The sequence below is a fragment of the Lissotriton helveticus genome, chromosome 7 (assembly GCF_964261635.1).
Source record: "Lissotriton helveticus chromosome 7, aLisHel1.1, whole genome shotgun sequence".
In the NCBI taxonomy this organism is placed as follows: domain Eukaryota; kingdom Metazoa; phylum Chordata; class Amphibia; order Caudata; family Salamandridae; genus Lissotriton; species Lissotriton helveticus.
In genome coordinates this window covers 435,116,833-435,142,791 of record NC_136068.1, presented here as the reverse complement: position 1 = coordinate 435,142,791, position 25,959 = coordinate 435,116,833, and the positions used below count along the sequence as shown (strand labels likewise).

The 25,959-nt window shown below is 49.0% G+C and overlaps 1 protein-coding gene across 1 annotated transcript in view; it reads right to left on the bottom strand.

Moving 5' to 3' along the window:
* Positions 1 to 366: 366 nt before the first annotated feature.
* Positions 367 to 25,959, bottom strand: part of LOC144768558 (large neutral amino acids transporter small subunit 4-like) — a 460,965-nt gene continuing 435,372 nt past the window's right edge. Inside the window, exons 12-14 of the mRNA XM_078652331.1 lie at positions 2,541 to 2,614; positions 2,120 to 2,243; positions 367 to 1,014 (exon numbers count right to left, since the gene is read on the bottom strand). Of these exons, the coding sequence (XP_078508457.1) occupies positions 850 to 1,014; positions 2,120 to 2,243; positions 2,541 to 2,614 (363 nt within the window). The 3' untranslated portion in view covers positions 367 to 849. The remainder of the gene's footprint in view (positions 1,015 to 2,119; positions 2,244 to 2,540; positions 2,615 to 25,959) is intronic.

The following is a 25,959-nucleotide window of genomic DNA, read 5'->3' as shown; positions in this document are numbered from 1 at the left end:
TTCTACTGGTAGCCTTTCATACGCTGTACGGTGGAGCTTAAACATTTCCCATTTCAAGAAAACATTTGCTTACACCTAACATGCACAACTTTAACCGTTCTAGGATCATATCCAGCCTTGTTAATGCTGTGGTATTTTTCACTAAGAGCTCTTAAGAACAAAATTCTTTATAATTGTGGCCTCACATTTTTTTAGGACAGTAACAACCAGTTTTTCTATTTTACTCAAGTACCAGTCCGGAAATATTACCATAATACTAGGGTGTAACTTCCAGGTATCTTTTCAGACAAAGGAAATGCATACACTAAATGAACAGGCTCTACAGTGAAACCAAGAATTTTTTTTTAAAACATTACAAACATCAGATTTTGTGGTATAAGAAGCTGTCCATTCTCCAGGCAGAATATCAGACAGTGATCACGCTTCTTTTTAATGATTGCTTGAAGGTTATAAACTGACACCATCAAAGATTTGGTTGATTGGTAGAGCAGGCAAATCCTTACATTGGTGGCCAAACTCCTGGTATGTCACTTTGAGTTATTGATCCGTAGAAGATATCAAATTATGGGCCTTGTGAAAAAACGTTAGTTGGCTGTTGGGTGAGCACTTGGTATCCTTAAAGCTCCAAATGTTGTGATGTTTGTTGTCAGGCTCTTGGAACATCAATAGACTTCCTTTAGTTCTCTCGGTGAGTGCTAGGATGCCTGTTTGTCCATCACTTTCTGTTTAAGAAGAACTCAATGATGTGAAGTTTGTTTGCTGTTTAGTTTGGATATCATTTGATGTCCTCAGAGAACATTGTGATTTGAGTTTTTTTTGTACAACACCTGTAGGAAATCACTTTGTGTCCTATATTTCTGCTATGATGTGCACCATGGTGACTCCTTGGCTCATATGTGCAGATATGGATCGAGGCACACTCCTCTCTTGCTCCTCAAGGGTCCGTCGCAGCCCGTGCAGATAGAATGGAACGGTGAACCCCAGGAAGGAAAGGATCAGAAATCCAGCATGGATCTGTTGGAGGTAAGATTTTGTGGTGAAATAGGAGAGTCTATTCACAAACAGTACTGGCAAATAACCGATTCAAATTCCTATAAAAATTATATACTGATGCTGGCCTGTTAAGGTAGCTGAGTCTGACAACATGAAGGTGCTGAGCAGCGAGCAGAACCAGGGGCAAAGGCATGAGCACAGAAGAGTCTCCTAGATAAATGCTGATGATGGAGGGCTCATTGATTGATAGGCACCAAAGTGTACTTCCCTGCGGCAATTGCTGACTAGCGGGGCTCCCATGTATGGGACTTTGGCATTAGAGTAGGGTCCTTGAGTGGGGGAGCTGGCATCAGTTGAGACTTCCTATGTAGAGTTATGCCATTGATAGTTCCATGAGCAAGGATGGGACAGTAAATCATAGGAAGGGCTCCCAAGGCGAACAGTGCAGCAGCAAGGGACACTGACAAGATAGGAGGATTATTTGGTGGACATGTAGCACTACAGAGTGGATTAGGAGGGAAAGGTTCCAAACCGGAGATGCTAATAAGGTAGGATGAGCACTGGCTCTAGGATGGCTGCAGTAATGACTGTAACTCCCACGGTGTTCCTCAAAATAGAAGAAACTCCTAATGTATGGCTACTGAGGGTTCTATTAAACTCTAAAGGACTCCTAAGATGGAGTAATGCCAGTGGAAGGACTTACGGGGGGCATTGGCAGCTGATGTGGCTCCATGCATGGAAGGGCCAGGCAAAGAAGGTTTCTTTCTGGGAGTGAAGTCAGCAGCAGCAATTAAGGATATCTCTAAGGTAGGTTCCCAGAGTCTGAGTGCAGACTCCTAGGATTTAGATTCTGAAAGTTGGCACTGTGCCCTCCAGTCAGTTTTCTTCAAGTCTGTAAGCAGTGACTTCAAGTTGAAAAGCCCTTATAGGTCGTTTTGTTGGGACCGGGAGAATGAATAACAGAGGAGCCGTCAATAGGTTTTAGTGTTAGAATGCCTGAGTTCTGGGCTCTGAGAAATTTGACATAGTTGAATAATAATTGACTCAACTTAAATTTCAGTGCAGTTTGTTTCTACTGTCCCACCCCTATCGTTTCCAAAAGTATGTACACCCAGTACTCACTCACCCAGAATGGATCACCCTGAAGGTAGCTGGTCAAAGCCAGAAACAATGGGTGCTGGCACAGAGTCATGAGCATAGAGAACAAGGTGTGGATCCCCAACAGCCCACCAAAATGGTTAGATGGATACCTACAAACACAATGAAAGACACATCATTAGTTAAATGGTGTAGCTTCTAGCCCACAAGGCTTACAAGAAAGTCATGCAATACCACCAGTTCATTACGTGTACCCAATTGTAGTTGTGTCTGAGTCATATCAAGTTCAAGCAACTTGTTTAAGATCGCACTTTTTGACTGATGTGGATCTGTGACTCAAGGCATTGAATGGCTGATCACCCCCATTAAACAAAATGACTCAAGCCCACCCAGGTGTAAAAACATCACTATTAGCAAAGTGCAACTGGCGTGTTTTGCAACATACTTACAGAGCTGCGTATAAGATGGCACATGAGCTGAACATGGAACTCCTCACTAGCGTTTGTAGAATGAAACCCAAAATCTATGACAAATAGAAAGACAAGCAGCCTAGTCAGTTAATGAACAGATCTGAAGGGTTCTGACATTTATAGATGGAAGAGTGTAAATCAAGCATTCCCTGGCATTTCCAGTCATTTGATGTAGCCCAACATCACATCTCTCTCTCTGTACATCAGATCCAGTGGAAGAAACCCACTCTCCTATAGGCAATTTCAGAATGTTTTATAAGTATATATATTCTCCATCGTGGTATTCTCTCGTTCCCGCTATTTTCCACTTTGAAAATCATTTTACCAAAGAGGTGTAAAGGTGCTATGACATTTTCAAGCTTTCTTTTAATTGCAGACATTTCAAACCAACTCAGTCTTACATAGAATTTACTGAAAACCGCATCCTAGAGCCTCATTTTACAGCTGAAAAATACTGGATAATGACAAGCCTTGGGAAACAAACACTGGCACGTTGAGGATTTCATAAGCTGCCTTCCTCTCTTGCACTTAACAGCCAGTCAGAACATTTGTTTCTCCTGCCCATTGTGCTAGAAACCCCATATTCTGTGGCCTTTTCAAAGGCTTGTGAAACAAAAGGGAGAACTGGGCTGTTCCTGTGATCTGAGTGCAGGTCAATATACGTGGATGTAGAAGGGTGGTTAAATGGTAACCATCCAGTGGGTATCCATTTTGTTGGATATAATGGCCTCACACACCCTTGCAGGTGTCATGCTTCATCATGGGCCGGTGCTCCTCGTTGGGTGGGCGGTGCAATATCCAATGGGCTACACCTCAAAAGAGGGGCTCTTTATCGGAGATCTTTTTCCAACTGCCCGTAGGTGAAGTGTGGGTGAGGGGCCAGGGGTAGTAGTAGACGGATAGTGAGATAAAATAACGCCAGAGTACCGGAAGGAATTTTATTCTGGTGGTCCCTGGTCGTTAACTAAAAACCAATAATTAGTCTAAGAGTATATGGAAAATAAAGTGTTCCGTGCTCCAGACTATGTTATGAAGTGGTGGTAGTGGTCGACATGTTTCTCGCTTGGGACAGGGTTACCCGCGATTCTTCAGGACCTTTTCTTAGTGCTGTCTACTGTGTAGCTGATCTGTCAAAGTATCAGTATTAATATCAAAAGTATAGAAAGTACCTGTTTATACTATGTTCCAAGCCTAAAGGTCAGTGGTAACATGTACCAGCAGTGCCTGGCGGGATCAACAACGGTGAGATGAGCCTCTGTAGTAAAGGTTGTATCTCCTGTGTCGGTGTGGGAACGCCTACCCTTCTCCGCCAGGACCGGATACACTCGATTTGAAACTATTTTTGGAAGTTTCTTTCCCATTTGGTGCCTTAGAATGTTGCTTGTTTTTTTGCCTTTGTTTTTTTGTGACGGGGAACATTTATCTGCTGCTGGTTTTGGTTGAGATACTTTCACTTCACTGATTTCCCATTCAGCAGACTGGGCGTTTCATACATGCCCTACCAGAAGGTGGTGAATCATAGAGGAATGGGCTTGACTTTGAGCCTCTGAAGCTTTCCGGTTCTGACCAGTTCTCCATCAAAGTTTATCACAGCCTCAATGTCTAAAGCTCAACCATCAGTTTCGAGCGTCGGGCCCTGGAAACGAAATAGGGTTATTTTGCCCATGTTAGGATGCTGTGGCACATGCGGTTGAAGAGCTTCCTCCAGTCACAGAGGATGATGCTATACCATCTACACTTCACATGCAGATCTTAGCATCTTGTAAGTGACGCAACCAGTTCAGGATACGGCTGTTTTTTCACTGCCTGTTTCCTAAATGCCAACTTCCTTCACAACATCATGGCAAGACTGATGCAGTCAAAGGTCTACACAATCCACAAGAATCAAGCGTTCAGAAGAGATTCCATAACAATTGCCTAAGGAAGGAACACCACTAAAAACATTAGTCTTCAGAGCACTGCTGAGAGGTTGGCCTAGAAGTGCTCCTCCTGGGAAATACTTTAAACTTAAAAATAAACCGATAAACCTTTTTTTTTCTGATTCTGATAACAGACACTAGTAGGGGTATTATGCCAAGTGTACCTCCTCCCAAGACAGTACCTAATCTTCAAATTGGGGATATATCTTTTCTAGCAAAGAACACATTTACTGTTTCTCAGCTCTTCTAGTGGATGATATGATTGCGTTTCAGGAAATGACGAACGGAGCTCCCAAGAAGTTCCACAATAAAGCAGCTTTTCCTTCCAATTAGACAACTGTGAGACACCGTTTTCCCTAATCTGAAGGTAGACCAGTGATCCCAGTTGTTTCTTAGAACCTTCTATGCACACATTCCTGTCTCCTTACTTTAGCATTAAGACTAGAGCCTGCATTTCAATTCATTAATCCCGGAGATTCTTTGGTTGTCCTGCTGCAAAGAGAAGATATAACATCATTGGCATGCCCCTCCCTCCTGACCCATCAACATCGCCCGAGACGAGCAAAAGGAAGGATGAAATGGGTAGGAAACTATGCCAGACTTCAACAACACTTATGAGAGAGCATGGCAGCATCTAAGTCATTTTGGGTTTCTACAACTACATTCCCTCTTTGAGAGTTAGGAGAACTGCTGCCCAGTGATAACATTGAAGATTTCAAGGTGATTCTCAAAGAAGACACGTTCACTACAGACTATACCATCAGCCCAGCCAAGAACATGAATGACCCCTCAGCCCATGGCTACTGTTACAGGTCTGTTTGAGGAAGTCCTTGTGACTTTGTGTTGCATATCTAACTTATCAAGCGCAACTAAAGATCTTGGATGCTCCCTTTATGGGCTCTCCCCATCCCAATGACGAAATTCAGACAGTGAAAACCATGGTGCAGACATGACAATCTGTGGGTCTAGTGAAAATGCTGAAGTTCTCAACACAAGGTGCACATTCCATATTGGAAAAGGCAGCCACGGCCACATTGCTCCTGAGAACTAGAGCTAAACACTCCTTTTTTGCACCAGAGACATTCAAGGGTAGCTGACTCTTTTAGTTTGCCCCTAATGCCATGGTTGGCAGTAGTATTTTCAATGATATCCTAAAGTAGCAGAATTTAGCAAAAGACAATTTTGTGCTCCATAATGTGTAGCATGGATATAGTACACAATAAGCGTTCATTCATCTACGTTATACTAAGAGGTTTAAGACCTTTGCACGTATAGCAGCTGGTGCATAATAAGATATTTTTTCTTACCAACGAAGCAGTAGCAAGAGTTTCAAAACACGCAAAGAACAAAGTTATTTACTCCTGCTATTTTTTTTAACCAAAAATGGGTCTAAAAAAAGCAAATAAATTGATCTGATGAAAAAACTTTAGGCTGTTGGCTGTTCATCAGATCTTACATCGAATCCGCCGAGTAGCCTGGGTGCCACTGATCTAAAGAACATCATGGTCTACAGGAGACCTGCTGTTAGACCCGGCCTCGTGGCGTGGTCCGACCTGACCCCTAGCTAACCCCCACCCGAGCTATGCACCACAACAGACCCGAGTCCCCCGGCCTAGCCGGCCCTCCCCTCAGTGTTACCCACACCCGTCCCCGGACTTCCCCGTCCGTGCCTCCATCTTCCCGGCCCGTAGGCCCTGGGTGCCCACTTTCCAGCTCCTAAGATGGCCGCCCAATCCAGCGCGGCCTACGCCGAGAGGCGCCACCCTGGCTGGAGGACAGCTCGCTCCCCGTGAGTGAGAGAGGGAGGAGCAGCTTCCCTCACACCTCCGACCTCCCCTCGAGAGATGGGTCTCGATCGCCCTTCGGCCACCCTGAGGGCTGGCTCCACGCCTGCTGTGTGTCTGGGACTCCTCCCGAACCTGACATGAATGGATCAAAGGGCCGCATGGCAGGACCCGCCAACAAGCTCCCCCCAGGTGTCCAGACCCCTGCCGACCAGAACTCCTGAGATCAAAGAGGAGCAGTCCTATAACTGGGGTTGCTCTGGGACTATCGGCAGATTCGATCCTGGAACGGCGAGAGCCCTGCTGACGTAGTCGCGGCTCACCTGGCAGAGAAGGACTTCTGCTGGAACCACCTGAGCCTTGCTGAGTGACTCGCGGCTCCCTTGCAACTTTGAACCACCTGAGCCCTGCTGAGTGACTCGCGGCTCCCTTGCAACTTTGAACCACCTGAGCCCTGCTGAGTGACTCGCGGCTCCCTTGCAACTTTGAACCACCTGAGCCCTGCTGAGTGACTCGCGGCTCCCTTGCAACTTTGAACCACCTGAGCCCTGCTGAGTGACTCGCGGCTCCCCTGAAGATCGTAATACCTCCGACCTCTTGCTTGAGGACTGTCCCGCTACCCCTACCCTGACCGAGACTTTCTCGAGCCCCCGCTCGATCCTGTACATACTTGCTTTTACCGATCATAAAGATCTTCTGAAGTTCAAGATAAACGAACGTTGTTAAGAAATCCGGTGTAGTGTCTCTGTCGTGTGGTGTTGGTATAGTGTGTACGATCCTAGACTCGAGACTCTCCCCCTGAGGAGTCTCCCTCCAGTACTCATCTTGGTAACCCGGGAGGTGGGTCTAGGGTGGTCAGGTGCACGTCCTGTCCTCCCCTGAGGTCGCCTTCTAACATTGGTGGCAGCAGTGGGATACAAACCGCCAACCTAGAGATCGGACAGCACACGCACTACCGAGCAAAAGACGACAAAGGAAGTCACCATGAGCCTTATTGAAGCCGACACAAGTACTGCATTCCGTATAGAACAATACGAGGAGTACACGTACAAAGAACTGAAAGAATTCTACAAAGAACGGGGAATCGCTACCACTGGCCTCAACGCGAAGGAAGACAGGCAGAGAGCATTGAAAGCTTGGGTGAAGTCCGGAGTCCCCTGCACAGAAGGGGCGGCGGCGCAGCCAGACGAGCCGGGACTCCCCCAGACAAAAAGCCCCGGCCAGGTACGAAGCATCGTACCAGACAGGGGCCTATCCCCGGAAGCACTCGCAGACCGAGAAAGAAGTCGCCACCACGAGTTGGAGATGGCAAGACTGAAGATCGACGGCGAAATAAAGTTGGCAGAGAAGAAACTTGCAAATGAAAGTGCAAGGAGAATTAGAAGAGAAGCAGCTCCAGCGGGAGCATGAGGAGAAGAGACTGCATCTAGAGCACGAGCGCGGCTTGAAGGAGCTCGAGCTCAAGGCGAGGAAGGAAGAGAACCATCCCCTGGGGACCCGAGAGAACGGACCCCCGGCAGAACCGAAGGTCCACATCCCCAAAGATGTGGTCAAGGAATACTACAAAAACGATGATATCCAGCAATGGTTTAAGGCCTACGAAGTGGCCATGACCTCCCACCGGGTCCCACAGAAAGATTGGGGGCCGGATTGTGGGGTCGATTCCTGAGCGAGGGGAGAGACACCCTGCTTGATCTACCGTCCTCCGAACAAACTTCCTACCTCCACATGAAAGAGGCCCTCCTGACGAGATACGGCCTCACTCCAGAAATGTACCGCCAGCGGTTCCGGGACTGCAAGAAGATTCCTGGCACCACCTGGGGGGAATACGTGAACTTTTTTAGCAGAGCATTCGACGGGTGGGTCAAGGGCAGCAAAGTAACCACCATGGAGGAACTGACTGACCTTATGCTAGGGGAGCATCTATCCACGAATTGCTTTGTGGAACTACGCCAGCATCTGCTCGACAGCAAACTCGCCGATCCGAGGAAGCTGGCCGCCGAGGCGAATCTCTGGGTTAACACCCGGGTCAGCTGGGGCCCCGTGAATGACTATCCCCGCAGCAGTCAAGGACCACCCCGCCAGAGAGGGGGGGGAAACCCAGGAGGACCCAGGGACGCCCAGGCCGGTCCCCAGCGTAGCCTCCCGAGGAACCTACCGCAAAACTTCCCTGCACCCCCACCAGCTGCTGCCGGTCCCCCAGGCCGACCACACCGAGTGACCATCACCTGTTATAGATGCCAAAAGCCCGGGCACTACGCCAGTGATCCCCTGTGTCCCATGGCTCCCCGCATTCCGACAGCAACTCCCCCGGCTAGGCAGATAGCGAATGCAGCCCTAGGGGAAGAGTTTGAGGACACCGAGGTATGGGAACCTACTGCCATGACCCTAGTGTCCCTGGGAGATAGGGAGATGGTCCCCGGGAACACCCTGCCCACAAACACCAAGAAGTATAGCCAGTTCGTGACCATGAACGGCCACCGCGTGGAGGCCCTCCGTGACACTGGAGCCAGCATCACAGGGGTCCTTAGCCATTAAGTGCGGGAAGACCAGATCCTCCCCAATGTCCTGTGCCCTGTGATTTCAGCAGATAACACGGAGAGCTTGTGTCAGGTAGCCCTGGTACCATTTGAGTGGGAAGGAGTAGCAGGAAAACTGAAAGTAGCAGTACGGACCTCCCAGCCTGTTGACTGCCTCCTGGGGAACGACCTGGAAAGTTCACCCTGGAAACAGGTCGAGCGCCGGACCCACCTCGGGATGATGGGTCTTCCCGAGTGGGTGTGCGCCACCACCCGATCCATGGCAGCCCGACTGCCCCCCGACGGGGACGTCGAGGATGAGACTACCAGCCTCCCCCCTGTAGATGGAGACAGAACCGCTCCAGCCGAGTCCTCCGACCTCTCCCCGAGAGGAGAAGGGGTCCCTGACAAAGAACCCCTACACCCCGACCCCGCACAGATCACCGAGCTGGGTGACCTGCCCGAGCTGGCCCAATGGCACCACGAAGGGGGCCCCTCCCGAGAGGAGTTCTGCCAAGAGCAGCCTACCTTTCCCTCCCTGGTCGGACCCCGGCAACAAGCCGAAGCCCAGGCCGCGGGCGACCAATCCGGAACGCATTGGCTGTACTGGGAGAATGACCTCCTTTACAGCGAACAGAAGTCAGCGGAGCTAGGGTCAGCCCGGGTGCTGGTGGTACCCCTACGCTTCCGAGACTTCCTCCTGGGTCTGGCCCACGATGTCCCCCTAGCTGGCCACCTGGGCCAAGACAAGACATATAGTCGCCTGGTCACCCACTTCTATTGGCCCAAAATGAAAGCGAACGTAGAGGCCCACTGCAAATCCTGTCCCACGTGCCAGGCTAGTGGAAAAAGTGGAGGAAAGTGCAAGGCTCCCCTCCAACCATTCCCCGTCGTCAGTACCCCCTTTGAGCGGGTCGGAATCGACATCGTGTGGCCACTGGACCCCAAGACCTCCCAAGGCCACCGCTTCATCCTCATCCTAGTGGACCATGCCACTCGATACCCTGAAGCCATCCCCCTACGCACCGTCACAGCCCCCGTGGTGGGCCGGGCCCTGATTGGGATCTTCTCCCGTGTAGGATTTCCCCGAGAGGTCGTGAGCGACCGCGGGACAAACTTTATCTCCCGGTACATGACATCCCTTTGGCAACAATGTGGAGTATCCTATCGATCCACCACTCCGTACCACCCCCAAGGAAATGGCCTAGTAGAACGGTTTAACCGGACTCTGAAAGGGATGATCATGGGCCTAGAGGAGCCCCTCCGGTGCAAGTGGGACGTCTTGCTCCCCTGACTGTTGGTCGCCTACCGAGAGGTTCCCCAGAAATCCCTGGGGTTCAGACCATTCGAATTACTGTACGGACACCCTGTCCGAGGGCCCCTCAGCCTGGTCCGAGAAGGATGGGAGACGGCACCCCGAGACCCCCCACAGGAAGTGTTCCGATACATCCTGACTCTCCGGAACCAGACCCGGAAGTTCCGGAAGCTGGCCGAGGCCAACCTGGAGGCGAGCCAGGAAGAAATGAAGCGCTGGTACAACCAGAATGCCACTCTGGTCGAGTTCCAGCTGGGCCAGCAGGTATGGGTCATGGCCCCAGTGAAACCTTGCGCCCTCCAAGACAAATGGACAGGGCCCTTCAAAGTGATCGAGCGGAAAAGCCAAGTCACCTACTTGGTGGACTTCCAGTCTCCCCGGAACCCCCTGCGGGTCCTGCACGTGAACCGCCTCAAGCCCCACTTCGTGCGAACTGAACTGAGCTTACTGTTGGCCACAGATGACGGGGCAGAAGAGGAAACGGAGCCTCTCCCTGACCTCCTGTGCACCAAAGAAAAAGATGGCTCTGTGGAAGGAGTGAACCTCTCTTCCTCCCTTACTCCCCAGCAATGCGAAGACTGCCGCCAGCTCTTGGGGCAGTTCTCGGACCTGTTCTCCCTCATCCCCAGGGTCACCGACTGGTGTGTCCATGACGTGGACACCGGAGACAGCCCGCCGGTGCGACACCGAGCCTACCGAGCCCCCGATCGAGTCCGGTCCTGCATCCAGGCCGAGGTCTCGAAGATGTTATCCTTGGGGGTGGTCGAACCCTCCGACAGCCCCTGGGCCAGCCCCGTGGTGCTGGTGCCGAAAGCCTCGGCCCCTGGTGTCGCCCCTGAACTGAGGTTCTGCGTGGACTACCGGGGGCTCAATGCCATCACCCGAGCCGACGCTCACCCCATTCCCCGCGCAGATGAACTCATTGACCGTCTCGGGTCCGCTCATTTCCTCAGCACCTTTGACCTGACCTGCTGATACTGGCAAATTGCGCTCACAGAGGGAGCCAAGGAGCGGTCCGCCTTCTCCACCCCGGATGGGCACTATCGCTTCCGCGTGATGCCCTTCGGGATGAAAAATGCCCTGGCCACTTTTCAGCGACTGGTAAACAAAGTCCTGGCCGGACTCGAGGAGTTCAGTGCCACATATCTGGACGATATTGCGGTTTTCAGTTCAGAATGGAGCGAGCACCTCCGGAGGGTGCTGATGGCTCTGCGCCAGGCAGGCCTTACAGTGAAAGCTAGCAAATGTCAAATTGGGCAAGAATCGGTGGGCTACCTGGGACACCAAGTCGGGAGCGGGCAGGTCGCCCCCCTGCAACGTAAGATCGACGCCATCTTAGCCTGGGAACCACCAACCACCCAAACAGAGGTCCGGGCCTTCCTAGGCCTCACCGGCTACTACCGGAGGTTCATCCAGGGTTACGGCAGCCTCGTAGGTCCCCTCACAGAACTAACGTCCAAGAATCAGCCCAAGAGAGTGCAGTGGACCCCAGCCTGCCAAGAGGCGTTCGACACCCTCAAGAAAGCCACGTGTACTGCCCCCGTGCTACGAGCCCCTGACTACTCGAAAGAGTTTTTGGTACAAACCGATGCTTCAGAACACGGCATTGGGGCCGTACTATCCCAACTGAATGAGGAAGGTGTAGATCAGCCCGTAGCCTTCATTAGCCGAAGACTACTCCCCAGAGAGCAGAGGTGGAGCACTATCGAACGAGAAGCGTTCGCAGTAGTCTGGGCCCTCAAGAAACTACGGCCCTACTTGTTCGGAACCCATTTCCGAGTCCAGACGGATCATCGACCATTGCGGTGGTTGATGCAAATGAGAGGCGAGAACCCCAAACTGCTGCGATGGTCGATCTCCCTCCAGGGGATGGATTTCACTGTAGAGCACCGCCCTGGGACCAACCACGCCAACGCTGACGGCCTCTCTCGATTCTTCCGCCTCAGCGATGAGAACCCCCAAGAGGATGGGTAGTTCTCCCCGACTTTCAGCTGGGGGGGACGCATGTTAGACCCGGCCTCGTGGCGTGGTCCGACCTGACCCCTAGCCAACCCCCGCCCGAGCTATGCACCACAACAGACCCCGAGTCCCCCGGCCTAGCCGGCCCTCCCCTCAGTGTTACCCACACCCGTCCCCGGACTTCCCCGTCCGTGCCTCCAACTTCCCGGCCCGTAGGCCCTGGGTGCCCACTTTCCAGCTCCTAAGATGGCCGCCCAATCCAGCGCGGCCTACGCCGAGAGGCGCCACCCTGGCTGGAGGACAGCTCGCTCCCCGTGAGTGAGAGAGGGAGGAGCAGCTTCCCTCACACCTCCGACCTCCCCTCGAGAGATGGGTCTCGATCGCCCTCCGGCCACCCTGAGGGCTGGCTCCACGCCTGCTGTGTGTCTGGGACTCCTCCCGAACCTGACATGAATGGATCAAAGGGCCGCATAGCAGGACCCGCCAACAAGCGGCCCCCAGGTGTCCAGACCCCTGCCGACCAGAACTCCGGAGATCAAAGAGGAGCAGTCCTATAACTGGGGTTGCTCCGGGACTATCGGCAGATTCGATCCTGGAACGACGAGAGCCCTGCTGACGTAGTCGCGGCTCGCCTGGCAGAGAAGGACTTCTGCTGGAACCACCTGAGCCCTGCTGAGTGACTCGGGGCTCCCTTGCAACTTTGAACCACCTGAGCCCTGCTGAGTGACTCGCGGCTCCCTTGCAACTTTGAACCACCTGAGCCCTGCTGAGTGACTCGCGGCTCCCTTGCAACTTTGAACCACCTGAGCCCTGCTGAGTGACTCGCGGCTCCCTTGCAACTTTGAACCACCTGAGCCCTGCTGAGTGACTTGCGGCTCCCTTGCAACTTTGAACCATCTGAGCCCTGCTGAGTGACTCGCGACTCCCCTGAAGATCGTAAGACCTCCGACCTCTTGCTTGAGCCCTGCTGAGTTACTCGCGGCTCCCTGACTCTCCGGGTCCGGCTGGACCCCTAAAAATCGCTTCGTATCCCCTGGCTCGAGGATTGAGAGCTGTGTGCCGGATACGCCCCGATAACAACACCGAACCTTAAGAATGTCCCGCTACCCCTACCCTGACCGAGACTTTCTCGAGCCCCCGCTCGATCCTGTACATACTTGCTTTTACCGATCATAAAGATCTTCTGAAGTTCAAGATAAACGAACGTTGTTAAGAAATCCGGTGTAGTGTCTCTTTGTTGTATGGTGTTGGTATAGTGTGTACGATCCTAGACTCGAGACTCTCCCCCTGAGGAGTCTCCCTCCAGTACTCATCTTGGTAACCCAGGAGGTGGGTCTAGGGTGGTCAGGTGCACGTCCTGTCCTCCCCTGAGGTCACCTTCTAACACCTGCGCATTTCCCAAGATCCCAGAATGGAAAGATCATTACCAACAAAGAGTTTTTCTTTCCTCTCTACCACAAGTTGGCTCTTGAAACCTGGTCAAAATTCAAGGCTCTGATAGCGGTCTTTCTTTGACATTAAAGGGATCTTCAATGATCCTTACCTTAACCATTAGTTAATCAAAGCATATTCCAAACTCAAAGTAATACAGGACTTGCAAGTGACCCTGAGTCTTCTACAGAATCTGAGTCTTCACAACAGCAAGGAAGAATCAACTCTTCAGCTAGTCCAGATTATCAGGATCTTGGAGAATTCTAAAATGTGGGGGTGGTTGGAAGAATGTTTCCTTGAGAGGCCAGGCTGTATTTGAAACATCTGCATATGTAAATCAGCTCTACAACCAGTCCAAATTATCCAGGATCCTGGAAAATTCTTAAATGCGGGGGTGGTAGCAGGAATGTTTCCTTTACAGGACAGACTGTATTCGAAACAACTGCATAGATCTGAAAACAATTCCTTATCCGACAGTCAACGAAGGCTCCTCTTTTCTGTTTTGTCCAGGCTAACGAGGCAATCAGAAAACATTTATAAATGACCCCGCTACAGCATTTTTCATTGAAAGTGGCTTTTCGGTGACTATTTATTTTGCATAGAATGTATGTGAGCTTCAAGCTCTTTGTACATATGAGCCTTATGCAATTGTCTAAATCTAAAAGTAAAGAGCTTATTAAAATTGTAAAAACTTTTACAAGCCCGGCTTCGGAGATGAAGGTCGCTCCATCCACCGCAGATTGTATTAGCAACTTCTTTTCATGAAAAGATCAGAACGATTTAAGATACTCTGAGGGCTAACTCGCCCATGGTGGCCAAAATATTATCAAGCCCTCATATGGAGCCGGCATTAGGAGTCGTTCACTCGCTACAGCAATTTACCCCGCTATCACTAGAAACCTCTCTAGCTAGCATTAAAAGCCTGGAGTCGGGATCCCCTTCCGACCCGTCCCCGGTAAAAGTGCTATTGTCCATAGCTCAGGTTATTAATCATGTGGTAAATAAAATCTGCAAAGCTTCATTAGAATCTGGCCACATGCTATCTTGATGGAAGCACTCAAAAATGTTACACCTGATTAAAAAACTGTCCGCTGACCTGAAAGTTACTGGCCTATCTCTCTTCTTCCCGCCTCTTCTAAGGTGTTGGAGAAATACGGTAACTCGGTGATCACTGACTATGTTGAAACCAACAGCCTTCTCCATAGGAGTCAGTCCGGGTTTAGAGCCAACTATAGCACAAAGTCCACCCTCCTAGAAGTATCCCAATACATTCGGGGACCCTGGATGGGGGTGGGAAGGCCATTCTGATCCTGTTAGACTTATCAGTGGCCTTTGATACCATGCCTCATATGCTAAACTGTTGGACAGGATCCAGGCTTTTGGTATCGGAGGTTCCGTTTTAAAGTGGCTTGCCTCCTATTTGACAGATAGGGATCAGGAGATTTGGATTCCTCCCTGTGCAGCAGGAATCCCGAAAATGGATGTGGGAGTCCCTCAGGGATCGATTCTGAGTCCCACATTATTTAATCCCTATATGTCCCCTTTAGCTGTCCTGTCGGAGACTTATGGAGTGAAATGTTATATCATATGCTGACAATACTCAGCTCCTTTTCTCCTGTGACAAAGGGAAGAATTTTCAGGGATCCACGATCAAAACTTGCCTCTCCAAAGTGTTTGCTTGGCTAAGATTTAACCAGCTTAAATGCAATCCGGAAAAGTCGGAGATCATCTTCGGCACCCAATCACCAGACGACTGGAGACTCTGGTGGCCAGAAGATATGTCGCCACCTCCCGCGGCGCAACAAATGTAAAGAATTTAGGTGTCTTGATAGATGATCGCTTTTCAATGAAGGCCCAAGTCCAATCAGTGGTAGGAACGTGCTTTGGTCTCCTCAGGATGCTGAGGAAATTTCTTCCTCTCCTGTCTCTGGACCACAGGAGATGTGTGGTCCAAGCACTAATCACCTCAAGATTGGACTACGTGAATATACTCTATCTTCTTAAGCGTCTACAGGTGGCACACAATGCCGCAGCTAGAGATACTCTCAGGCTTAAAGCGAGGATGCATATGTCTCCCTACCTTAGAGAACTTCACTGGCTCCCGGTAAAGAATAGAATTAGATTCAAGGTGATGGTGCTATTCTTCAAAGCTTTGCATGGAATGGGGGCTAAGGCTAAGTACTTGTGCAGAAGGATCTCCCACTACGTTCCTTCTAGAACTCAGATCCTCCTCGATTAACCTAGCCAGGGTCCCAAGAATTTCTCGCATTCGGGCTGGGTTCCTCGCCGCCCAGGCCTGGAATGCACTCCCCACTTCACTGAGAGAGATGACGGATTTGGCCACTTTCAGAAAGCATCTCCAAACTCTGCTTTTTATTTAAAAAAATGTGAGTAATTCTTCCTGCGCCCTCTGGTTTTCTTTTTTTTACTCTATCTTTCTGCATTTGATGCCAATATGAGGGGGGTCTACTCCAGGGCCCTTTTGATGTGTCTGGACACTCTTCTGAGAAGCTGTGCGTTTGTGCGTGATATAAATGCCTTTATATTCATATTCCATTGCAATACATGCTGCCTAATAAGACTGCCTTCTGTTCCATATTATTCAGGTATTTTCACAATAAACTGTCTTAACAAATATTCAGAACGGCAGCATTTAATCAAAACGAAAACTTATTTTTGTTACTTATAGGAATAGTTCAGAATGGATAGACTACATCCAAACAGACCATAGCCTGGCGGATGGTCTCCTATATCTTATGCTGTTATCAAAAGCCTATTATGACATTGCAAGGCAAGCCAAATACATATTATACCAGAATGAAGTCTGTAACTGCCACTCCAATGAGAAGTGCCCCAATATCAGGACTTTTGGGGTGATCTAGCTGGAGATTACTGCATACATTTGTAAAGCACTGATTTCTGGATTCAGATTCCCTAGTGGGTCAGTCCATCCTGTATGATGTATTTGCTAGAATATGAGGAAAACATACAAGCTACTTTTCCTTCTCTATTATGAGATTCTCTTTGTTAAGCAACTCAATAGATTTTTGATTCCCGAGGTTGGTAATAGGCTAGGTTTTTTATTCTACTGTTCACAAATAAACAGGGAAAATCTCATAATAGAGAAAGAAAAGGTTATCCTAGTAATCTAGCAGAGGAATTGTCTCTGAATTTGTATCATGCACTTGCCTCATAGAACCAAATGTATAGCCTGGATTGGGAATCCCTGTGTCCTCCAAAATTGTACTTCATGACTGACAGCAAGGCAACATGGCAGCTTCCAAATTGGAAAAGTAAATACTTAAAGTTGATCCTGCTTAAATGCAGCGATATTGTGTGTTCTATACATTCACAGAGAATGCCCATGATGGAGAACTGGAATAAGATTACTATTTAATGGTGCTGTTTATTAAACTTACAATTGTAAAAACTATAATTTCTTGTATGTCATGCTGCCATTTATCTTCAGCCTCAAATTCACACAGCTCACCACGGAAGAGTGGCAATGGAAAATCAAGGTGTCTATTTTAGATAGGATAAGTGATAGAGTGGTAAAATACATTTTATTATTTTCTCCTTAATTGTACTGACATAGTATACAAATGATTGCTTATGTGTGGATCTTAGTTGAACAATCGCAATGAAAAGTGTTTTTTGATCCTTCTGGATTGTTTTTTAAATGTATGTAAAGTTTTAACTAAGGAAACATGACAAAGTTTACCTGAAAATGTGGTGGTTTGAAAAACGAAAGTAAGTAAGTGGTTACATTGAAGTATAGACCTGTTCAGTGAGAGGAACAATTACAGGTTTCTTAAAGGCTTTATACAGAATACACGTTCTCAAACAATTTCAGTCACAAGTGCATAGAATGTAACAGCGGTAAAAGTCATTTAGTCCCTATACGATTTGCCCAACAATGTATCTGTGTAGCTAGGAGCACTAGAGATTTTACTATTCGATCAGGGGCACTTAACTATTTGTGCAGTTCAGGTTATCCTCGTGAATGCTGGTATTGCCACCTGATATCTGAGTAAGAGGCAGTAATTGAACAGAGCGTAGACAAATTCTAATCATGCTTGTAAGTGAAAAGTTGCTAAGTCAAATAACCTTCAATTGCCACTTCTGATTTCTAAGGGATGTAGCTAAAGATATTATTTGATTTCAGCAAGTTGTCAGTGGTTTGAGATGAAATTCTGGTATATTGAATCCTTTTCGTCATACTATCATTGCTGAATGAATCATCTCCACCTCTCTACAGGATTCCCAGAACACTTTTCTTACTGGATCACTAGCCAGTGACCAGGGTGGCGATAGGAAGATGCCAGCCGATGTCGGGTAATTTCAGGTGAAAAGGGGAAGTTTGTCTCTTCAACCACGAGGACCAGGAGGCGCTGACGATGACCAGGAGCAGAATTCGAGCTGTCCCACAAAGGATCTAGAGTGACTGCGGTGTTGGTATCCGGATTGGACCCAACAAGCCTTGGCAAACGCAATCCACACAAGATGGCGTGATTGGCTTCGGTGCAGACCAGCAAGGTCCGAGGAACTTCTCTATTGGGGAGAAGTTGTGGCAAGCCTGGAGCAACCAGGAAAGCAAAGAAATTCAAGATTGGTCTTCGGGCGGGCTCACTAGCCAACGGACTAGGAACTACGAAGATGCGTCGAGCTGAAATGCACAAAGCGGGCCCACGGGACCCTAGTGGAGTGTGGGCCTCTGAGCTTCGGTACAAAAGGTGCTTGGGGCTGGGGCTTCAATCATCCCAATGCACAACTTCAGGATACCTCAGGGAAGTAGGTGCAGCATGCAAAATGCAGGATGTCCAGGAGTTCCGGTCACACGTCTCTCGTGTCCGCCACAGGTCTCAGCTTTGCTGGAAGCGCAGGTCAGCATCAGAGACGTCTGGAAGTCCATGTCCTGAGTCGCAGATTCTTCGGGATCCAGCGGGAGCCTCGAAAATGCAGAGCAGCAAAGTTGCTGTTGGTGCCTGTTTAAATAGAGTGGTCACTCCTTGACCACAAGGCAGATTTCTTCCACCTTCCAGTCGATATGGAATGTCGAAGGTCCAGGATATATGTTGCAGAGTTTCGTCCAGGGTAATCTTAAGTCCTAGGGACTGGGGTTCTATACTCATATAAGTTTAGGGGTTGGACTAACTCTAAGGGCCCTCCTATGGGTGGACCTGGGGACGGGGTGGTTACACCCCTTTCCCTTTGTCCAGTTTCACGCCAGAGCTGGGGCTGAGTGCCCCAGCATCCGGTTTGAACTGGGAAATGCATGGAGCACCTTGTGTGCCCCAGGCAGTGTCTGGAAAGCATTCACTGAATGCAGCCCTTCCTGCCCCAATACACTAAGAGCCTGTCTGGGAAAGTGCTAGCACCTCCCTGGGCAGGAAACCTATTGCCCAAGCCTCCCCTGCCTGAGTTTCGTCCAGCAGCAGGAGGGCAGACTCGTGTCTGTGGCAGCAGCATCCATTTTGGGATGCTGAGGCTCTGTTTAACTTTAACCGGGTGTACCAGTAACTACATGTCTTCTCCCTCTAGAAGGGTGAAATGCTACCCCCGCTGCCAGGACTGGCAGGGGGGGGGTGGTGGTATTAGTACACAACATGTTTTAATAAAGCAAAACCAAACTTAGCAGGATTATAATGCACTTAAGAGTATATGGTATGGCTATATCATAGAACAGCTATAAGGAGATGGTTCCGAAAGCTGCAGAGGGATCAGCTCATGCTAGAGCACCTTCTCACACAAAACCAAGCACTCTGCCTCCAGGATTGTCAAAGCCTGCCATAGGAGTACCTTATAGGTTACTATGTGTCTGTACATAAGGTAGATATAGGTATGCTATATCTAAGTAAGGGGCGATTACACCACCTTACCCAGGCTGTAAGAACAGACCTGTGGTGTCAGTTTGGAAGGCTAACCAGGGGTGGCACAATACATGCTGCAGCCCCTGGTAGGCCTAAGGTGCACCTATGCCCTGGGTACCTAGGGTACACTATACAGGGGCTCACAAGGGTGACCCAGTAATCAATCTGTTATGTACCTAAAGTACATGGTATCAATTTAGAGAGAGAACAGCCAGGCTGCGGGCCTGATTGGCAGGGCCACAGCCATACTAAAGTTTAAAAATCAGAGAATCACAGCAAAAAGTGGGGGTACCCATAGGAAGCAGATACTACTCTCCTACACAACCCCCCACAAACACAGGGGCATTAAACTAACCTTGACCAGTTGCGTCTTCATGTTCTAAGTGGAAATATCTGGAGAGTCCATCTGCATTGGCATGGTTACTCCCAGGTCTATGTTCCACTGTATAGTCCATCCCCTGTAGGGAAATGGACCACCTGAGCAGTTTCGGATTTTCACCCTTCATCTGTTTTAGCCACAAGAGGGGCTTATGGTCTGTCTGAACTGTGAAGTGAGTACCAAACAAGTATGGCCTCAGCTTCTTCAGGGCCCAAACCACAGAAAATGCCTCCCTCTCAATAGCTGACCAACGTTTCTCTCTAGGGGTCAGCCTTCTGCTAATAAAAGCTACGGGCTGGTCTTGACCTTCATCATTCAATTGTGATAGCACAGCCCCTACCCCCAAATCAGAAGCATCTGTTTGAACAATGAATTCTTTGGAGTAGTTAGGACTTTGCAGAATGGGAGCAGTGCACATGACCTGCTTCAGGTCATCAAATGCTTTTTGACAGCTGACTGTCCACTGAACTTTCTTAGACATTCTTTTAGAAGTTAAGTCATTCAGGGGTGCCACAATGGAACCATACCCCTTGACAAATCTCCTATAGTAACCAGTCAGACCCAAGAAAGCTCTGACCTGAGTCTGGGTGGTTGGAGCAACCCAGTCCATTATGGTCTGGATTTTGCTCTGCAATGGTTGAACCTGGCCTCCACCTACAAGGTGGCCCAGGTACACAACCTGACTCTGCCCTATCTGGCACTTAGTAGCCTTGATAGTTAGGCCTGCTTTTTGCAGGGCCTCCAAAACATTTTTCAGGTGGATCAGGTGATCTTCTTAGGGGGAGCTAAAGACAGCAATATCATCAAGATAAGCTGCTCAGTAGTCATCCAGGCCTGAGAGGACTTTATTCACCAACCTTTGAAATGTGGCAGGTGCATTGTTCAGACCAAAGGGCATTACCACAAACTGATAATGTCCACTAGGGGTTGCAAATGCTGTATTTTGCTTGGCCTCATCAGCTAGCCTGATTTGCCAGTAGCCAGCTGTCAGATCAAATGTGCTCAGATATTTGGCAGAGGCCAACTTATCTATGAGCTCATCTGCTCTGGGTATTGGATGGGCATCTGTCTTAGTGACAGCATTGAGACTTCTGTAGTCTACACAAAACCTAATCTCTCTCTTACCACCCTGGGTGTGAGGTTTAGGCACTAGGACTACGGGACTAGCCCAAGGGCTATCAGAAGGTTCAATCACTCCCAGTTCCAACATCTTCTGGACTTCTGTCCTGATACAGTCCCTGAACTGATCAGGTTGCCTGTAAATCTTATTTTTAACAGGCAGACTGTCCCCAGTGTCCACTTCATGGGTGCACCAGGTAGTCTGACTTGGAGTCAGTGAAACCATATGTCTGTATGTCTGCAGAACTTGTCTGCAGTCACTCTGCTGCTGATCAGTGAGGCTGCCTGCCAAGGCTTCACCATCAACTGACCCGTCACAAGGGTTCTGAGAGAGCAGGTCTGGGAGATGGTCACTCTCTTCCTCCTGTCCTTCATCAGTAGCCATGAGCAAGCCCATGTCTGCCCTGTCCACATATGGTTTCAGTCTGTTGACATGAAGCACCCTATGGGGGCTCCTGGGAGTTCCAAGATCTACCAAATAGGTGACCTCACCCTTTTGTTCAACAATAGTGTGGGGTCCACTCCATTTGTCTTGGAGAGCTGCTGGGGCCACAGGCTCCAACACCCACACTTTCTGTCCTGGCTGGTAAACAGTCAGTACAGCCTTTTGGTCATGCCAAGCCTTTTGCAATTCCTGGCTAGCCTCAAGGTTTTTGTATGCCTTTTTCATGTACTCAGCCATCCGGGAGCGGAGACCGAGTGGTATAGCTTCTGGGTACCTGGTGGCATGATCCACTACCACCAGGGTAAACCTGTGCCCAGATGCTATTTGAGGATCCATTGATCTAACAATATCAATTCCCACTCTTTCAAAGGGAACCCCCCACCACAGGTAGTGGTATAAGGGGGGCATGTGTAGTGCCACCTGCTTTGCCACTGGCTTGGCAGGTCACACAGGAGCGAAAAAACTCCTTTGTGTCTTCTGACATGTGGGGCAAGTGAAAGTGAGGGACACGCCTGTCCCAAGTTTTGTTCTGGCCAAGATGTCCTGCAAGGGGAATGTCATAGGCTAGTGTCAAAAGGAAGCCCCTGAATGCCAACGGTATGACCAACCTCCTGGAAGCACCAGGCTTGGGTCTCTAGCCTCTGAATACAGGAGCCCTTCATCCGAATAAATTTTATGGGTTCCACTAGCATTCCCTGCAGCCTTAGCAGCATTTTGCTGCCTGAGGAGTAAACCTGATCAGGTTCAAGCTCTTCTAGGACAATTCCTTCTGCAGGCCCACAATCAGCTTCCTCAAAAGGCTGATCCTCATCCTGAGGCAGGGGAGAAGGCACAGCCTTAACCCTACTGTTCCTTTTCCTGGTAGGCAACTGCTCCATTATTCCAGAATCCAGTGCCTGTTCAGTGTTTCAATTTTTGACCTGTGACCTAGTCACTGCAAGAACATATGCTGAGATACCTTACATTTCTGCATGTGTCATAAACTCCACTTCAGAACAGGCTGAAGTCTCTAGGTCATTGCCAAGCAAACATTCTACAGAGAGGTCTGAACTAACAACCTTCTTAAGGCCAGTTACCCCTCCCCAGGAGAAATTACCAACTGCCATACTATGTGTGGTAGTGACATTGCTAGCATTGGTCTCTTGGTAGGTTTCACCAAGTATGATCTGTCCAGGGTCCAGTAACTCAGGTAACATCTTTGTGACACTGGCACATGTGTCCCTGTAGGCCTGAGCCTTTTTCTCATTGACTAAAGGAGTTTGTCTGTACTTGCCCAGGTTACTGGGACTCACAGAGGGGCTCAGCTCATGCTAGGGCACCCTCTCACACAAAACCAAGCACTCTGCCTCCAGGATTGTCAAGGCCTGCCATAGGAGTGACTTATAGGTTACTATGTGTCTATATATAAGGTAGTTATAGATATGCTATATTTAAGTAAGGGGTGATTATACCACCTTACCCAGGGTGTAAGAACAGACCGGTGGTGTCAGTTTGGAAGGCTAACCAGGGGTGGCACAATACATGCTGCAGCCTCTGGTAGGCCTAGGGTGCACCTATGCCCTGGGTACCTAGGGTACACTATACAGGGTCTCACAAGGGTGACCCAGTATCCAATCTGGTATGTACCTAAAGTACATGGTATCAATTTAGAGAGAGAACAGCCAGGTGGTGGGTCTGATTGGCAGAGCCACAGCCATACTAAAGTCGAAAAAACAGAGAATCACAGCAAAAAGTTGGGGTAACCATAGGAAGCCGACCCTACTCTCCAACACTAAATGACCTTTTCCCCCTCAGGATGGTCTTTTTCAAAAGCAACATGTCTTTGTTATTTGTCAGATGTCCCAAATAAGGGAGAAAAAAGCCTGCAAAAGATCCCCATGACCTCTGCACTCCTGATAATCATAACTGATAAGCAGTGTCCATGTTGCCATAAAATGACTAGGAGAAATTTGTAACACCATGAGGGGATACAATTGTGAGGGATAATCAACACCTCCTGTTGCTGTACTGCCATCATCTTCAACTAAGGTGGATAATCCAAGTCCTTAGTACTCTTCCTAGCGCCTTAAAGTAGGAAGCAGAAAAAGAACACAAAAATCCAAAAGTGACTCTATTTTACATGTTGAGGAGTTCAACGTCAAAGGCACCAGTATCATGTTCATTGTCACTTATGCACCAAGGCAGTCGATGACGAGTGGACTAGGTATGATGTAGAGGAGATCCCCATTAGTCAACATAACATGGTGTTATATCGTACAATGACAACAACCTCAAGGGGAAAGTTGAGGTAAAGGCAAATATGGATGTTGGAGCAAAGACTGCAATCAATGGAGACTTCTTTGGATTCTTGACATCGTAGACTGTCCTGTTCACCATCTTTGGGCAAATTAGTCTTGCATATAGGAGGCAGGTATTAATTATATGTGCTGCCAGAAAAAGATCTAGCAATAGAGCATTCTGCTCCCCACACTCCAGCCATTCTGCCTAGAAATCATGTACAATTTCCTGATTCTCAGAGTCCTTCAAGAAAAGCGTTCAGACTATAAATCTGGGAGTCACCTCGGTCTCATGATACCCCAAGTGTGCCATCTCTAGATGCTGTGCCTCAATTCACACCACAAGATATACTAGCTTCTATACCTCAACGTGAACCTCACAAGCAGCAGGTGCAAGTACATAAAAAAGCTCCTACAGGCATTCAGCTTCTTCTGGGTATCTCTCGTTACAGGAACAAACTGTTCTTTCCTCCTGGACAATCTCTCTTCTTGCATAACCAGGCCCTCTCCATCCCCCTCGTAGCAGGCAGGCATGCAAACAGGCTTCTACGTGTAAGTCAGACCCTCAGCTCCTCCAGCATGAAGTGCAGACTTAAGAAGATGTACACTCTTCTGGCAGAGTGGATGTCATGCAGATTCCAGCTTTACTTACACAGCTGACAGAGAAATGTATGGAGTGCTCTCATCCATGGTCAAGAAGAACATGGAACTGGAATAAAGTATTATGGTTTGGGTCCCAAATTTATAATGTTTTCCAGATCAGGTATGTGGATCTACTGTCTAAGATTTCAGAATCAGTTTATTTTGGTTCTGTTTCAAATGTCACTTCCGGACTGTTTCTCAGGCACAGCCTTTGTGCAGGCTGTCACAACAGGTAATAATGATACTGGCTCAAAGCTGGAGTATCTGAAACAAGGGCACAATTGTAGGAGAGTAGGGTCTGCTTTCCTATGGTCACCCCACTTTTTGCTTCACTGGTTTTCGACTTAATGTGGCTGTGGGCCTGCTAATCAGACCCACAGCCCTGCTGTTCTCTCTCTAAATTCTTAACCATGTACTTTAGGTACATCACCAATTGGGTATTGGGTCACCTTATGAGCCCCTGTACAGTGTACTATAGGTACCCAGGGCATAGGTGCATCCAAGGCCTAACCAGGGGCTGCAGCATATCTTTTGCCACCCCTGGCTGGCCATCCAAACTGACACAACGTGCTGATCACTCAGCTGGGGCAAGGTCGTGTAATCACCCCTTGCTTAGATATAGTATACCTATGTCTAAACCTATATCTGGACACATATACACCTATAAGTCACTCCTATGGCAGGCCTTAACAATCCTGGAGGCAGAGTGCTTGGTTTTATGTGAAATGGTGCTCTAGCATGAGCTGAGCCTGTCTGCAGCTTTCTGAACCATGTCCTTATAGCTGTTCCAGGGTATTGCCATACCATATACTCTTAAGTGCATTATAATCCTCGCGGTTAGATGCTATCTTTGGTTTGGCTTTATCAAAACATGTCGTGTAAGGTGTCATACGCTTTGGAATACTATCCCCTCACCAGTCCTGGCGACGGGGGTAGCATTCCACCCTACTAGAGGGAGAAGACATGTTGCTAACAGTAAACGCGGTTAAAACTAACCAGAGCCTCAGCATCACAAAATGGATGCTGCTGCCACAGACACAAGTCTGGCCTCCTGCTGCTGACCGAAACTCCGGCAGGGGAGGCCTGGACAAAACGTTTCCTGTCACAGGGAGGTGCTAACACCACCCCAGACAGGAGATAGTGGATTGGGGCAGGGAGGGCTGAGTGAAACTAGACACTGCCTGGGGCACACAAGGTGTCCCATGCATATCCCAGTTCAAACCGGTGCTGGGGCACCCCAGCCCCAGCTCTGGCGCGAAACTGGACAAAGGGAAAGGGGTGTAACCACCCCCTTCCTGGGTCCCACCCATAGGAGGGACCTAGCAGGTAATCCAGCCGCTTGATTTGGAATAAAGGTAGGAGTTGTGTACATAGACTTTAGATAATCCTGACTGAAACTTTGAAACAGAACTCTGGACCCTTCGACATCCTACTCGACGTAGAAGACTGAAGAATCTCCCTTGTGGTCAAGGAGTGACCACCCTGTGCAAGCAGGCACCATCAGCGGTAAAAAATGGTTTTCTTTGTTGTTGCTCCCGCCAGAACTCGAACAACGGAGATCGACAAGAACAAGACTCCCAGACTTCCAACAGCCCGATCCACAGCCACAGCAAAGCTGAGACCCGTGGAGGCAACGTGAGACGTGGGACCGGCCATCTTGGAAAGCCAGCGTAGTGCTTCCTGTGCAGCTCCCGAGGCACCCTCGAAGCTGTGTGTGAGAAGTTGGCCTGATATATGATG